This window comes from Drosophila bipectinata, chromosome 2L, assembly GCF_030179905.1.
Source record: "Drosophila bipectinata strain 14024-0381.07 chromosome 2L, DbipHiC1v2, whole genome shotgun sequence".
Lineage (NCBI taxonomy): Eukaryota > Metazoa > Arthropoda > Insecta > Diptera > Drosophilidae > Drosophila > Drosophila bipectinata.
In genome coordinates this window covers 18,132,954-18,147,909 of record NC_091736.1, presented here as the reverse complement: position 1 = coordinate 18,147,909, position 14,956 = coordinate 18,132,954, and the positions used below count along the sequence as shown (strand labels likewise).

The window sequence follows — 14,956 nt, the reverse complement described above, 5'->3', positions numbered from 1 at the left end:
TTGTCCTGCTTTGGCAGACAAGTTGGCAGCTCTCTCAGAGTGGCCATTCTTTACCAACCATTTTGGACAAACTTGGCCGCTGGTAACACTAATGGCGGGCCCCAGCTGTCTTCTCGTTTGTATTTTCGTTTTTTTTCGATTCCCGAGACCGACGGTTGACTTCGATAGCGCGCCGCTTCAACGTCTGTGACTGTGTGCGTGCGCTTGTGTGTGTGGGAGGCGAAGCAGGAAGCCGCAAAAGAAAATCCAATTCCGGGAAAAATTATCAATGAGCGAAAACTAAACGGAAAAGCCTCGAGATGCGTGCGTTCGAGTAGAGTGATTTTAGTGGCCAGTTTGTTATTTTTCGGCACTTCTTGCGAGCATCGTCTGTCCGCCTTCTTATCGGTGTGTCTTCGTGTGTGTGTGTGAGTGTCACCACGCCCACTCGCTCGGGAAATGGCAGCCACGGTCTACCAGCGCCTCCACAGCGTCGCCGTTGGCGGTGGCAGTGCGGTCGTCAGTAGCAGCAGCAGCAGCTCAGCATCGTATCCAGGATCAGGTTCTGGTTCCGGATCAGGAAACTCCAACACCGGAGCCGGCCATGCCTCGACCGGCGCCTCCTCCTCGTCGGCCCTGCTGAGCCACTCGCAGCTGACGCGGTCGCTGGAGCGGATCCTGGAGGAGGCGCACTTCAGCGGCGAACTGATCCTGACCAATCGCAAGCTGAAGGACTTTCCCAAAGCGGGCACGAAGTACGTGCTCACGGACACCGTAATAGCAGGTGCGCGATGCGAATTTTAATTCTAGTTCTAAGGGTGGGTCCTTGTTGTCCTTAAGGGTTTGAAAATTGTAGATCCCTAGACCTGATAATCTGGCCATGTTATCACCAAAAGATAGCCAGGCCATTGTTGGACCTCTTTCCTAGCCACGGCCCCTGGGTAGACACCACAACATGCTGGAATTTCCTTATCTTTGGGAGTTTTGGGTGCGGCCCTCGGGAGTGGGCATTGAAGGTGTGTTTCGAGTGCGTTTTCCACCGGTTTTCCTTATCTCTCCCAGCTGCATTTGGCGAATTTTCCTGCTGGCCCGCGAAAATCAATAATCTGCAGCAGCCGCAGAGGGTGCCTGCCACCTCCCTCGCTTGTTCCTCGCTCTCGTGCTCTCTTCTCTCCTCGCTTCTCTCAAGGACAATCGCTCTCCGGCACTATTCGTATTTTCTTCCTGGATATCCTTGCTCCTTCTTCCTGCAGCCGGCGTGGAAAATTTCGTCGAAGTTCAACCAACTTTCGTTTTTGTTAGGCTGCCGAAATATGCACCCGCCTGGGAAAGTGGGAAAACCCACCCTGCTCAGCACCCTGCTCTCAGCCCACAGCCCACAGCCCACCGCCCGCCACCCACACCGGCTGCCCCGCCTCCTGCCACAGCTGCTGCTACCCTCGAACATCTGTTCTCAGCACGGGACATGTCTCTCATCGATTTTCACTTGTGTTTTGGGTTTTCCCCAGTATACACACACACATATATATATATATATATATCTGGATTGGATGTCAGTGCCGGGCATTATTTATTTTTGGACCACAAAGATTAATTGCAGCGAGGGAGGAATACTTTGTTCGGGAGGCAGAGATCCCTACTAGCCAGGTTGGATGTTTTGGGAGTTAAAGATGCAGTCCCTTCATTCCGAATGACTTCCCTTCCGTACGTGACTTGTGGTCATGGGCCATCAACCCGAAATAGGAATACCCTTCCCCATATGGAGACACCCAGGGCTGGCTTCCGGTTCTTTTTTCGGCTTGAAAATTGAGTCATAAGCCGTGAAGGCGTGACTAATTACCAATTAAAGTGCTGGATTTGGTGCGAAATGACTAGGGAGTGGGGTATGGTGGACCCCCCCCCTTTCAAGGGTTAATCCATTTGGAGAAAATATTTGTAAATACATCCAAGAGGCAAGAACCTCTTGGAGAACAATAAAGCCACCCCCATTAGGACTCTGCCGTCAAGAGGTGGCAACAGCTCTTGGCCTTAATGGCTGCCACCACAAGTTGCAAGGGTTTCTCAGGTTTCCCAAGAAATCAATGAAGTCTGAAAGGAAAGAAAAGACCATTTTTCTTTTTCTTTTTATTTGCACGCATGTTCTGCAACCCCCAAAGGAGGCGAAAGGAGGTGGGCGCCTGTCCACCCACACCACCACCCTGACTGGCTGGCTGGCTGGCTGGCATTCTGGGAATTGCATTCCACGGAGGCGCTTAATTAACACGCGTGCCACGTAAATCAAACAGTGCCATAAACAGAAATCTAGACAAGGCCCGCAAAAGGAAAGAGTCGATCGAGACTGTGGCAGGAAATTGTTTAAAATAATTGCAACTTGAAGAAGGAGAAAGAAACCGGGTAGAGCTGCAGCTGCCTCAGTCAGAAGTTGCAAGAAGGTAGCCACAGCAACAGCAACAGCAACAGCAGCTGCGCAGACCGCAAGCAGCAGCTGACTGGCAGTAGGAGTGGTCACCTGGCTTTTAAAAGGCCAAAGATAGAGTATCTCAAAGATTCTCCACATTCTGAGGATGCCATCGAGAGACGTCATAGAACCAACAAAGTATCTTCGGGATAGCTGCCTTTGTCGTGTGTATCTGGCTGTTGGCATTGTGGATATGATGGAGCATAAAGCCGTCTGCTTTTTTTTTGTAGTTTTATTACCATTATAGTATAGTATACTGCCGTCTGCAGCGGACAAAAGAGGAAATGCGAGCGCCGCAGCACGTCGCTTATCTCCAGTGCATTTCAAACTGCACGGGCACGGTTCGTGGCTTGAATGCGCAATTGAGATACAATGCAGGGGGAAGAGATACAAAATAGAGGGGGTTTCGAGATGGGATCGTGATACGAGTGATTCCCAGAAGGAAGTGATACAAGAGATTATATTGATAGGGTCAGTAATACCTCTACAAGGTGCCAGAGAAGTGTCATCTTCATCCAAAAGTGGCCATATCTTGTATTATAATTTTCTCTCTATATTATAAATATTTCTAAACGCAATCTCTTTGTGCCCATTGCGGGCTATAAATAAAAAATTATTTCATCAACAAACTGCAGTCGCTTATCTGCAGTTGAACGACTTATGAATGCAAACACCCAGACACACCATAGCCCCATGTACATACCTCCATATCTTTGGGGAGTATCGGGGGCACTGCAAACTTGACACACATAGCGACGAATTATGCATTGAGTCACTTCCATTAATTTATAAATGTAAGCATTATTTAACAGCCGACTGATTAGTTCTTCTGGCTCTAGCTCTAGTTGCTTAATTACCGAGTACAGCACGCGCTCTTAGAAAGAAATAGACGAGAATCGGAGAATGGGGGTCGGGTTACAAACAATTCTCATAAATAATACAGTGGAGTCTCGGAAAAGAGAACTGGGAGAGAGGGAGAAGAGTGTTTGAAATAAAGTATCTAGAAAGGAGTGTGAACCTTCTCGGGGTTTATACTCTAGCTTGTAACTATTTTTAAAATAATAATAAAATATTAAAAATAATTGCGAGTTTTGAACTCTTTTTAGTTACTTTTAGAACTTAATTTTTTTAATTAAATAACAATTCAGGAATATTAAAACTTCTTGCCTTGTAATAGCTATTTTATAACTATTTTCTATAAGAAAAGAAAATTATTTTATTAAATTTGCAAACTTTGAACTATTATTTAAAGGAAAAAAATTAAATATCTAGATAGGAATATGAACATTATTGACTTGTAAGGTTTTCTATCCTATAAATATTTTCTAAAGAAAAATTATGATTAAAATACTTGCTACTTAAACTTTTACCTTGAAATTCAAAGTTTTAAAACTTAAAGCAAGTTATATGTATTTGAAATTAAATACCAATACAGGAATATACACTTCCTTGACTTTAACCCCACTTTATAAGTATTGTCTAGCAAAATTTTTTAGAAATATTTAAAGTATTATTTTTGAACTCTTATTTTAAGGTTACACCTATAAGCCCTTTATTCGAAATTAAATATCCAGATAGGAATATGAGCCTCCTCATCCAGATATGGGCCTTGAAAACCCTACCTTATATGTAATTATTTTCTATAAAAAAAATCAATATTTAAAATATTTGCAAGTTTTGAACCCTAATTATTATTTAAAATAAGTATTAAGTATTATTAAAGTATTATTATTTAATTATTCATAATAAGTAAATTATAAATTAAATATTTAATGATATATCTTACTATCAAAGTATATACTACAAGACCCACCCCACAGTCGCCTTCTTCTGAGAGTCCACTGTTTCCTTTATTTGCATTTTGGCTTCAAAATTTATGTAACCAGAAAATCACAGCTGTTACAATTTGAATTTCCAAAGAAAAACACTCATCAAGCCCAACAAAAACAACAACAAAAACACAAGGCAATCAATATTTGCTGGCTTCTAAATATTTTCAATATTTGTTCTCCCAAATGTTTATACTTCAGGGAACCAACAAAGAACTGGATGGTGTTTGTTTAGTGATTAAATGATGGAGGAGGTATGGCGGAGGAGGAGAATTTCTAGGCGAAATGCAGCAGTCCAGTCCCGAGTAAACATAGCGAGAGAGCACTGTATGTGTTTGTATTTGAAATTAAAAGCAGCCAGCCTGGCAGCCTGATAGTGTGGCCTGTGTCTGGGAGCGAGTGCTTGATTGCTTCCAGCTTTCAGTATCGGAAAGTAATCAACTGATGGCGAAGAATTATTTATTTTGATTAGTTTCCAGTGCTTCGAACAATAAATGCGCACATAGTTTGGGACATTGGCCTACATACTATATAACGAAGTGATCTCAACTCTCTCTACTGGACATACCCCACTCGCTAATGGTTTTTAATTTCCTCACCCTACTTCAGGCCTACCAGTTTGGCAATCAAATTAATTTCAATAAATCCATCAGTGGCCCCTCGATGGCCCAACCAGCCCGGCGAGCTTTAATGAACGGACATGGAGTGGCATCCGCGAGTCCAAAACCGAAAAAAAATAAAAGACCCCGAAGCCAAAAAGAGTCGATACGTGCTAGAGAAGCCGTCGCCCACATGGCTAGACTGGGAAGAGCTCCATTCGCCAACTTTTTTCGAAGCTCCATTCATTTAATTTCTGGATGCTTCCGGGCTAGCCACTCGCCCTTCAAAAATGCCAACCAATGTCTGCCATATGGGTCCTTTGGGGGGGAGAGCCACCTCCATTTACCTCCAGGGTATGCGAGGGTGTGTCGGATTATAAAGATTTCCATGAAATCTGGCCTTATAAAGTGGTCTAGGAGGGGAAGAGGATTCTTTATAATACTTTCCATGTTTATGGTAGAGTTCTCTTGGGTCTTTTATCTTGAAATTGATTTTTGTATCACTCTGTCTTTATTCTTATCGAAACTGAACTTATTTTGGTTAACAATTTCTTATAAAAAATGGAAAATAATGTCTTCAAAATCGCTCCCCATTTCGCAATCATTTTCCCCCCATTTGAATCCAAAACTCAATATCATGGATGAGAAGTCATACCCCGACTCCAAGGAGTCATACCCCCCAGTTGGTATGCTCCACTTACATCATCCTCCCTCCTGCCCCACCACCATAGCCATAGCCATAGCCATGCGTGTGTCGCCTTTGTCTGCCTCCAGAGTTGACTTTGGGCGTTGCCCAGAGCCATGTTCCTCCACTTTTTCGAGTCCCGAGCCGCACCCTTTTCGGCTGCGTTTTTTTGCGATAATTGCCGGCGTGGTTGGAGGACAATTTCTGCAATATTTATGGCTTATGCGAAGCCTCAGGTGGGCGAAAAAATGCAAAGTTTTGGGGGTGACAGGGCACTCTGGTCTGCGGCGCGTCGAGATGTTTGATTTGTTCTGCGAGGCATAAAAAAACACATTTGCGGCTGTCGCATTGCGATGAAGTTGGCCAAAAGCCAACCAGGGGAGGATGGAGGGGAATCATGGGTAACTAGAGTGGAAACTCTTGGAGTGATGCCAGCGGAGAGCCGAGACCAAGAACGAGACCGAGCAGGTGTCAGAATGATGAAAATATCCGTCCATCGGCGGGCAGGTTCAAAGTCCAAAGTCGGTGCTTGTCCCACATTGATGCCTCCGCCCTCCGCTTGGGGAAAATCCAATTTCCGTATCCGTAACAGTGTTCTATGGAGCTCTAATCGAGCTCACTGGCCGGGCAAAGGGTTTATTCAACTTGCCAGGATGTCGGATGTCGGAAGAGATGCACTCTGGAGCACTGGAATTAAAGATTTAAAAGAGAAACCAATCCAAAGCCTCCTCTGCATTATGGAAGGTTGACTTCTTTGTGCCTCTATTTCCGTGGAGTGTAGTTCCTCCTTTGTGTGTTGCATCATTGTGAGCTCATGCAGTATGCAACAGTAGCAACAGCCCTCCAAGTGGCAGGTTAATGTCTAGGAGCTGAGAGCCGATGTCAAGCTTCCATTCATTCACCGCCTTTGTCTGGCAGCCATCTCCCAGCCATGCTCCCAGTGCGTAAATCACCAAGGCAGCCAAGCTGCCGACAGTCTGGAGTCGTTTTGTCATTCTGCCAAGCCAGTCAGCCAGTCAGTCAATCAGTCGGTGGCTCAGTCTAGCCAGCAGGCCAGTTTTTCTGGCGTTTCTGGTTTTATTTTAAAGCCTCTTGGCCCGGTTGCGTAAATGCGCCTGAAGCTGGGACCCAGTCTGGTCTGTGGTTCGTAAATTTTAACGATGGAACCATTAAGATGCCCGATTTCATACGCACCGTTGGCCCAAGAGCTCAGGTACCCCACTTCTCGCTGCTTGAACTTTATTGGTTTTGGCACAGTTGGGTATGTAATGGAATGGAAGAGTGGGTCTTGAAGTGCCTACTCCACAAAGCTAGGTTCCTGGTCCTCACTACTTGCCAGCTCCCAGTGGATGCCGTCGTGGGGAAGCGGGCTGGGGATGAACGGTGAGATCCAGGTGAGGATCATCCACTTGCCCAGGAACATCCTCAAGTTCGACAGCATCCCCAGGTTGTACTGGAAGCTGAGGGCATCCGCCTCCGGGCTAGAGGCTCCATACCTGATGGCTGGCCACTGCTTGAAGAGGATGAAGGCGGACATGACCATGAAGACCAGCGACAGGATGGTGACGATCATGAAGAGGGCCACGTAGATGGGGTAGAACTCGAAGTAGCCCGCCCGGTGGACGAAGACAAAGTCCACGCCCACCACGAACGAGGTGGCGGAGGCCAGGAACATGTAGAGGACGAAGTAGAAGAAGTAGCGGTAGTTGTGGTGCCCCACGCAGCACCCGGTGAGGATGCAGTGGTGATCGCGCTTGAGGACGCACACCGCGCAGATCCGGCAGTGGCGGGACCTCGGCGGCACCCACATCTGGCACTCGGTGCACTCGTGCCAGTCCTTGCCGCCCTTTCCCAGCTCCAGTTCCAGGAGCAAGCGCTTGGGATCGGCCCGCGGGTCCACCAGGATGCACATGACCATGTTGGTAATGATGTTCGTATAGAGGAAGAATCCCAGCAGCGTGTAGAAGGTCACATCGGGGGTTCCCTGGCGCACCATTTGCGGCATCATCACGTTGAGTAGAACTGCCAGGACCAAGGTCATCCCCGCCACTAGGGTCACCAGGAAGAGGCCCTCCAGGGCGTTGGGCGGGACTATCCGCTTCAGGGATCGAATAGCCATTTCTAGAGCTCTCTCTCTGGGTCTCTCTGGCCTGTGGAAACTCGGAATTTGTTCGGGATGTCACACTTGACGTAGTTTTCAAAAGTGTAGCTCGGTCGAGGTCCAAAGTTCGTACTCCCACTCGCATTCCTCCATGCCGGTCATGTCGTGGGTTAATCTCTGCGAGCGAATCTCGCGTTTTTCCCCAAAACTTGACGCACAATTTCACGTCGATTACGCTCCACTGTCTTCTCTTCCTGTCTCTGCTTCGGGGTCTCCCAGCCTTCCATCGCTCCTCCTCTTGGTCTGGTTCTGGTTCTGGTTCTGGTTGGTTCATTATTATTATCCCGCTGTGCGACCGCACCCCCACAGAACTCAGAGCTCTAAAGACCTGGTACTGTTTGTGCTCGTTTCGCATGCAAATTCATTTACTAAATTAATTGCTCACTCCACGCACTGGCCGGGCTTCGGAATTCCCGGGGGGATTACGGAAAGGGATGTCCGAAATAGGGCAACATTAATTATTCCACTTTTGAAATAGTAGGTTTCGTGGGCGATGAAGTCTTGCCATTCGCTTGAAATACTCTTAAGAAGGAGTACCCATCTCCAGGGTAGCTACCCAGTCTGGACGCTCTCCTGGAGCTTGGAGTGGGGGTGAACCGCCGGCAGATTGGGGTCAGCAGCTTGAAGAGGGCTGAGGAAATACGAGTACATGGCTAATCCTCAACAGACTTTATAATCCAGACTTCCTCCTCTTCCTCCACAGACCTCTCCAGGAACCGATTCTGCGAACTGCCCGAAGAGGTGACGACATTCGCCTTCCTGGAGACGCTGCTCCTCTACCACAACACCATTAGGAGCATTCCGGAGTCGGTGAAGCAGCTCTCGTCCCTCACGTACTTGGACCTGCGCAGCAACCAGCTGTCCTCGCTGCCGCGGGAGATATGCTTCCTGCCCCTGCAGGTGCTACTGGTGGCCAACAACCGGCTGACCTCCCTGCCGGACGAGCTGGGCCGGCTGGACCAGACCCTGACCGACCTGGACGCCTCCTACAACCAGCTGGCCAACCTGCCGGCCCGCCTCGGGGAGCTGAGGTCCCTGCGCTCCCTGTCGCTGCGCAGCAATCACTTGATGTATCTGCCCCGGGAGCTGACCTGCCTGAGCCTGGTCTCCCTGGACGTGAGCAACAACCGGATAGCCAGCCTGCCGCTGGAGATCCGTCACATGGGCACCCTCGTGGAGCTCCAGCTGGAGAACAACCCCCTGACTTCGCCACCGGCTAGTGTGAGTTTCTAATCCCGATCCCTCTTCTCTAGAAGATTAATAAGTCCAATCTCCTACAGCTCTGCATGCGCGGCCTGGTCCACGTGTTCAAGTTTCTGGAGACGCAGGCCACCAAGGACGAGAAGGGCTCTCGCTCGGGCGGCAACTACGATGGTTACACCACCCTGCGACGGGCACCACGCCACAACTCTAGCGGCAATGTCCTCGAGGCGAGCACCACTGGCGGCAACCATCGCAGGCATCAGGTGGACTCGGGCTACAGCACCAGCGATGGCCTGGACAAGCGCTGGTCGCACGACGCCCCCGCCAAGTCCAAGACCGACTCGCCGCTGCACTGCGTCTCCAGCTCGGCGGCAGCCACTCTGCCCCGGACGCTGCCGAGTGCCGTGCACTCCCATGCGGACATGATGGACGCCTCGCTGACCTCCAGCACCAGCACCATAGTGGACGAGAGCCTCACTTTAAGTCCCGCGGAGTCGCCCTGCAAGCTCAGCTACGCGCACTCGAGCTCCAGCAACGGCTCCTCGCCGGACCAGGACGAGGACATCATGCTGGACCACCAGGAGCGAACGGTCCACGCCAGCAATGGCAAGTCCGGCAAGGGTTTCCCCCAGATTCAGACCTACAAGTAAGGACATTAGTTAGATTCATATTTCAACATTCCTAATCCTGAATCCTTTCCAGGGAATACAAGGAAGCCCTCAAGCAGCAGCGCAACCAGGAGGTCAGCGTTTACAAGCAGAAGCATCCGAATGCCAACCACAGCCCCAACGACGACGAGGACCTCTCGCCGCCGCCGCCGCCCCCCTCGCAGAGCCTCTCCAACGGCTCCGCCGCGTCCAGCACACTGCCAAAGTCCATCATGAAACAGTCGAGTCTGAACCAGAACGGCCACAACGGCAACGGAAACGGGAACGGAAACGCAAATGGAAATGGAGTCGACGATGTTGTCATACCAAAGAAACCCATCCAGAAGGTGATTCCTTCGCGCAACACGGAAATAAAGCCACCCTCCACGGCCGGCATTCCCTCGGCCGTTCCCTCGGATTGCCTGGGCTACGTGAAGCCTCAGAGTCCCCTGAAGAACGGCGCCAACAAGTTCAATACGTCCAACGGCAGCCCCGCCACTAGCACCACCATCAAGTCCCCGGTCAGCTCCACCACGAAGCTGGCCTCGGTGAAGGCGCACCGATCGGTGACCTGGAACCACGACATTCCCGCCGAGAAGCTGAGCTTCACGATGCGCCGGGAGTTCGACCGCCAGCGGGAGGAGACGGAGCTGATGTCGCAGCTGAGGAGTGTAAGTGGTGGATCACTACCTTGATTGGAGATTCTAATGTAAGATCTTCTTGCAGATCATCGAAACCCGCTTGAAGATGACCCTGCCCGTGGACATAGCCTCGGCCCTGACTGACGGCGTCATCCTCTGCCACTTGGCCAACTACGTGCGTCCCCGCTCAGTGGCTAGTATCCATGTGCCATCTCCGGGTGTGGTAGGTTTGGTAATCTATTCTTAGAGACTTTATATAATGGATGATGTTTCAGAACAAGCTGACCATGGCCAGGTGTCGCCGCAATGTGGACAACTTTCTGGAGGCCTGCCGGCGCATAGGCGTGGATGAGGTGCGTACTTTAGAGAGTCTATCTCATCCTAAGATCCTTGGATGCAATGCCTTTGGAAGATGATAACTTCCAAGGCATTGTATCACCAGCTTCTGTTTGTATTCCCCATCTTGAATCTAGATTTAGGGTGTAAGGTGTCTTAGTTTCTCGTCCCAGACCATTGTAGCTTAGTCCTAAGAACCACACACTCAAATACACACACCCCAAACACACACACACACAAAACACACTCCCAAATATACCCACAAATACAAAAGAAACTGATGCATCTGTTATTGGTGTTGGTTGCAGGAGTTGATTTGCTCCTGCGAAGATGTTGTGCCACAAGGTGAAGGTGAACACCAACCAGAGACGCAGCCACAACCACGTGCTGACGATGACTATGATGCTGATGTGTATGTCACAGATGCCGCATGCAACAGCAGCAACGTAAGCAGCAACAATAATGACTCTGACTCTGCGGATGAGCGAGTGCCCAATGCCATGGCCCTACTGCAAACTGTGTCCGCTCTGATTGCCCTGGATGCCAATCCACATCACCAGCAACTACATCATCTGCACAATCCGCAACATCAGCAGCACGAGCACTTCAGCGAGCCAACAACCTGCAGCCAACAGCAAGAACAGATGCTCCAGATAGAGAATGTCCTGTACGAGAACGGTGGCGGCGATGATGTAGGGGTTGAGGACTGCGGTGAGGAGTCCCTGGGCAGAGGCCAGAAGGCGACAGTGGGTCAGATGCTGCTGCGGGCCAAACAGAAGACCTACGAGAAGATCAAACAGAATCTGCTGAGTGCCCACGGGCAGCACAGCTTCCACGGCACCAACAACAACAACCGGACGCTGCACACGATTGTGGAGAACGAGCACGACGTGGCCGCCGCTGGACCGGCGGGCCACTACCACGTAATCGATGAGAAGGAGCAGCAGCTGGAGAAGAGCGAGAGCCCCAAGGAGAAGGCCAGCGCCACCGCCAGCGCCAAGGAGGCCATCAGCAAGCGGATCGAGTTCTTCGAGCAGCAGCGAAAGCTGGAGGTCTTCAGCATCTACCTGCCCAAGGAGAAGGAGAAGCAGCTGGAGCAGAAGATCAAGACCAAGACCCTGGAGGCGGGAGCCACCTTGTTGAAGCACGACTCCCACACCCTGACCGTGATCCTATCTTGCGTCTTCATAGCCACCTTTCTCTGGCTGGTCTTCTTCCCCCTGCCCGGCTAGTCCATGTAGTACCCATAGCTCCAGAATCTTTGCCTTCATTTGCCAGTAGGGATTAGGGATAGTTAGAGCAGCTATTGCGCTTTCTCTTGAGGCTGCTTTTTGTTTACCGCTTTTAGGTTTAAGTCGCGTATTTATAAACTATACTCTATAGAGACTATATAACCCGATCTATATCTAAGAGACCCACAAACAGGAAACTTTTGAGGCATTTAATCGAGAGACAACCCAAAGACTTTGAGGCAACTAGTATTGGTTGGAGGGTATGCACACTCTACTATCCTAAACTGAAGACTCTTTTTAAGAAGAAAGTTAAGTTCCTTTGAAGATATGTTTAGTTTTTTAGACTTTCTAGTTCCTTTGAGTTTTATTTTCTACTTTAACGACAATACCAGTTCGAACATTAATTTATTCATCATCACGACTATCTATCTAGCCTTAGTATTTATTTAACGCATTGTGCATACCCTTGCTGAAGTATTCCCATTTAATCACATATTCCTAGTTCATGTACAAGCGATTGAACTCTAAATTGGATTAAGAACTGAACTGAATTCGAAAGGAAAACTACCCAAAAAATATTTTATTTCTCTAACAATTAAGTCCTAAGTTACAACGAAATTTTGGTAAAAAGACATCACGAAATCTTAATATTATATTTAAGATATATATGTACGCTTAAGAACCGAGAGAGTGGCAGGACAGAGAATTGTTACAGTTTGGTGGGAGGAGGAGTTGTATGGTTTACTTGAAGCAGGGACACTCGAAATAGTTGTAGGACTTAGCAAGGACTTAGCGGAAAATCAACAGAATCGGAAACTAAAATCCAGAAGAAGTATCATCATCACCACAGATGTGTCAAAGTAATAGACCTTTTCCCCTTTGAATGTACACTCCAGATGTACAAATCGATGTGTCAAAGAAGAGTAGCTGACATTTGTTAAATATATTAAACACTGACCAACTGATACACTTTTTAACGACTTCTAATACGCACACTCGCCATCAAAACCCAAGAACACAAACCGATAGAGAAGAACCAGAAAACAGTGCCTTTGACTGGAGATTGCCTACAATCTATAGCTATAATGTATCTGCAGTCTTAATCCTTCTCGAAAGCAATGTTTCCCCTTACTCTGATTTGCTATTGTGCTAACCACATTCCTAACTTAAAGCTAATTTATTTTAAGACTAAACTTGTACTTAATGAAAAACACGAAAGGAAAGCTAATCAAATTTCTCCAAGAAGCACAATCTCAAAAATACACAAAAAGTGAAAGATCAACACATATATTTATCTAGAGTCTAGAACCAGAAGTATATATTTTGTCTAACAAAATTATTGTGGCCAGGATCCAGGCAGCTAATGGCAGCTATACGAAATGTAATCAGTCATTAATTTTTATAATCTACAAATATTTAACATCTTACGAGTATATACACATACGATTTTGAAATCGAAATCTACAACTTTTTGTCAGGAATATGCATTTACTTCCATGCATTTACTTCCAAATCTATATGAAAATGAAATACAAGAACCTGTTGCATTTAAAAATAAGCACAAAATGTCAAACAATTGCTAAATATATTAAAAAAGTGAAATTAAAGAGCTAAATATATGGAAAAAGTAAAAGAAATGGTAATACAGTTTTAGAGCCACAGTGTTGGGTTGTAGCAAAGACACCAACCAGGCAGAGGTGGGAAATTCCCTTTAGCAGGGACATAATACCATGTCTCTCAAAGGCGGAATACTGGGAGTTGAAAAATGATTTATTTTACAAGATCTATATTTTCTTTTAAAATTACAAGTTAAAAAAAAAAACAAAATATTAATCCTATATTCTAAAAAAGGCTCGGTTTGTCCTGTAACAAACATAAACACAGACAACCACCTAACATCCTTTAATCTCAAATGAAAATTACATTTATTTTGTAAATCTTGTTTTTTAGAATCTAATTTGCTGTGCGGCCGACGTGCTCGAGGGAAAAGGTGCTGTCCAGGTAGCCATTACGGTGGGAGAACTGTTCCGGCTGCATGGCAACAGCGGAGGCGGCGGAGGAAGTGGCAGCAGCAGTGGAGCCGCCACGCCCACCAAATCGCCGACCAGAACGACACGTGCCACAATGTCGCCCACATCGCTGGCCTGAGCTGGGAGTCGGGATGGGATATGGGGAGACTCTTGGATAATCGGCTCATTGCGAGATGAGCTGACCTAATGGGTTTCCCCCATAACATTCAAACACATGCATACCTACATTACATAGATACATAGATACATGCCAAAATGTATGATTTGTTGATATTTATATCTCACTCATTTTTCTAGGTTTGTAGTTCATTTATGTAAATACACAACCAACACAAAACACACAAGGAACACACTCAAAGAAACCAAATTACACAAAACAATCGAATTATGTAGTTAAGAATGAATTTCAATTTATAGTTCGATTTGGATTTGAATTTAAATTTGATATTGAATTGTCAATCGAGTCACAAATTATTATTTATGCTATTTTGTTTTGTGCTATGAATTTGTTAGAGTTTAGCTATATCCTATATCTAAATATATATATTGTGGGCCGAGTCGCCAGTTTGTTTTTTGTTACACCCCCCTCATCACACCCAAGAGAGCGAATCACACCCCAAATCGAGCCAAATCTTCGACTAGCGATTAGCAAATACTGTTTTAAGTATCAGCCACATATAAGAACATCCACATTATATAGCATATATATATTCATAACTATGATTATGGCATATTTATTATGTAGCTTAGCTGTAGACCTACGCATAGCTGTGGTAGACTTTTCTACGCCCCTGCTGCACCATTTATACGAATCGAATTGTATTAGCCCCTAAGTCTTCGATTATAAAAACATTATATATCAAATAAAGCTAAGAAAAAGCTGGTCGTACGTAACAATGCGCCTCCCTTTCTATTTTTCCCGATTTAGCCCCAGAGCGCCCGTTGAACAAAAATTGGCACACAGCTGTGGGGCTACAAAAAATGCCGAAAACAACTGAAAGTTTTCTTTTGTAGTTTTATAATTTGCATAATGCGCCAAGCAAACAATTGGCTGGGAGGAGCTGTAAAGGGAGGTTGGAACTGCTCATGCGAAAATTAAAAACACTCGACACATCCGGTATTTCCTCTTAACAGCTGCTCCCACGCCAGTCATTAT

General features: G+C 47.0%; 1 protein-coding gene across 3 annotated transcripts; it reads left to right on the top strand.

Moving 5' to 3' along the window:
- Positions 1–122: 122 nt before the first annotated feature.
- On the top strand, positions 123–14,675 carry Lrch (Leucine-rich-repeats and calponin homology domain protein). Of its 3 annotated transcripts, XM_070277101.1 has the most exons (8): positions 123–763; positions 8,415–8,932; positions 8,992–9,560; positions 9,617–10,232; positions 10,288–10,425; positions 10,478–10,555; positions 10,847–11,746; positions 13,721–14,675. In XM_070277101.1, exons 1-8 carry the CDS (start codon positions 439–441, stop codon positions 13,916–13,918), a joined length of 3,342 nt encoding a protein of 1,113 aa, XP_070133202.1. In that variant the 5' UTR covers positions 123–438; the 3' UTR covers positions 13,919–14,675. The 3 variants fall into 3 exon arrangements, with proteins under 3 accessions (XP_070133202.1, XP_070133200.1, XP_070133201.1); XM_070277099.1 differs by lacking the exon at positions 13,721–14,675 and having other exon boundaries at positions 10,847–13,407; XM_070277100.1 differs by lacking the exon at positions 10,847–11,746 and having other exon boundaries at positions 124–763; positions 13,721–14,670.
- The last annotated feature ends 281 nt before the right edge of the window (positions 14,676–14,956 follow it).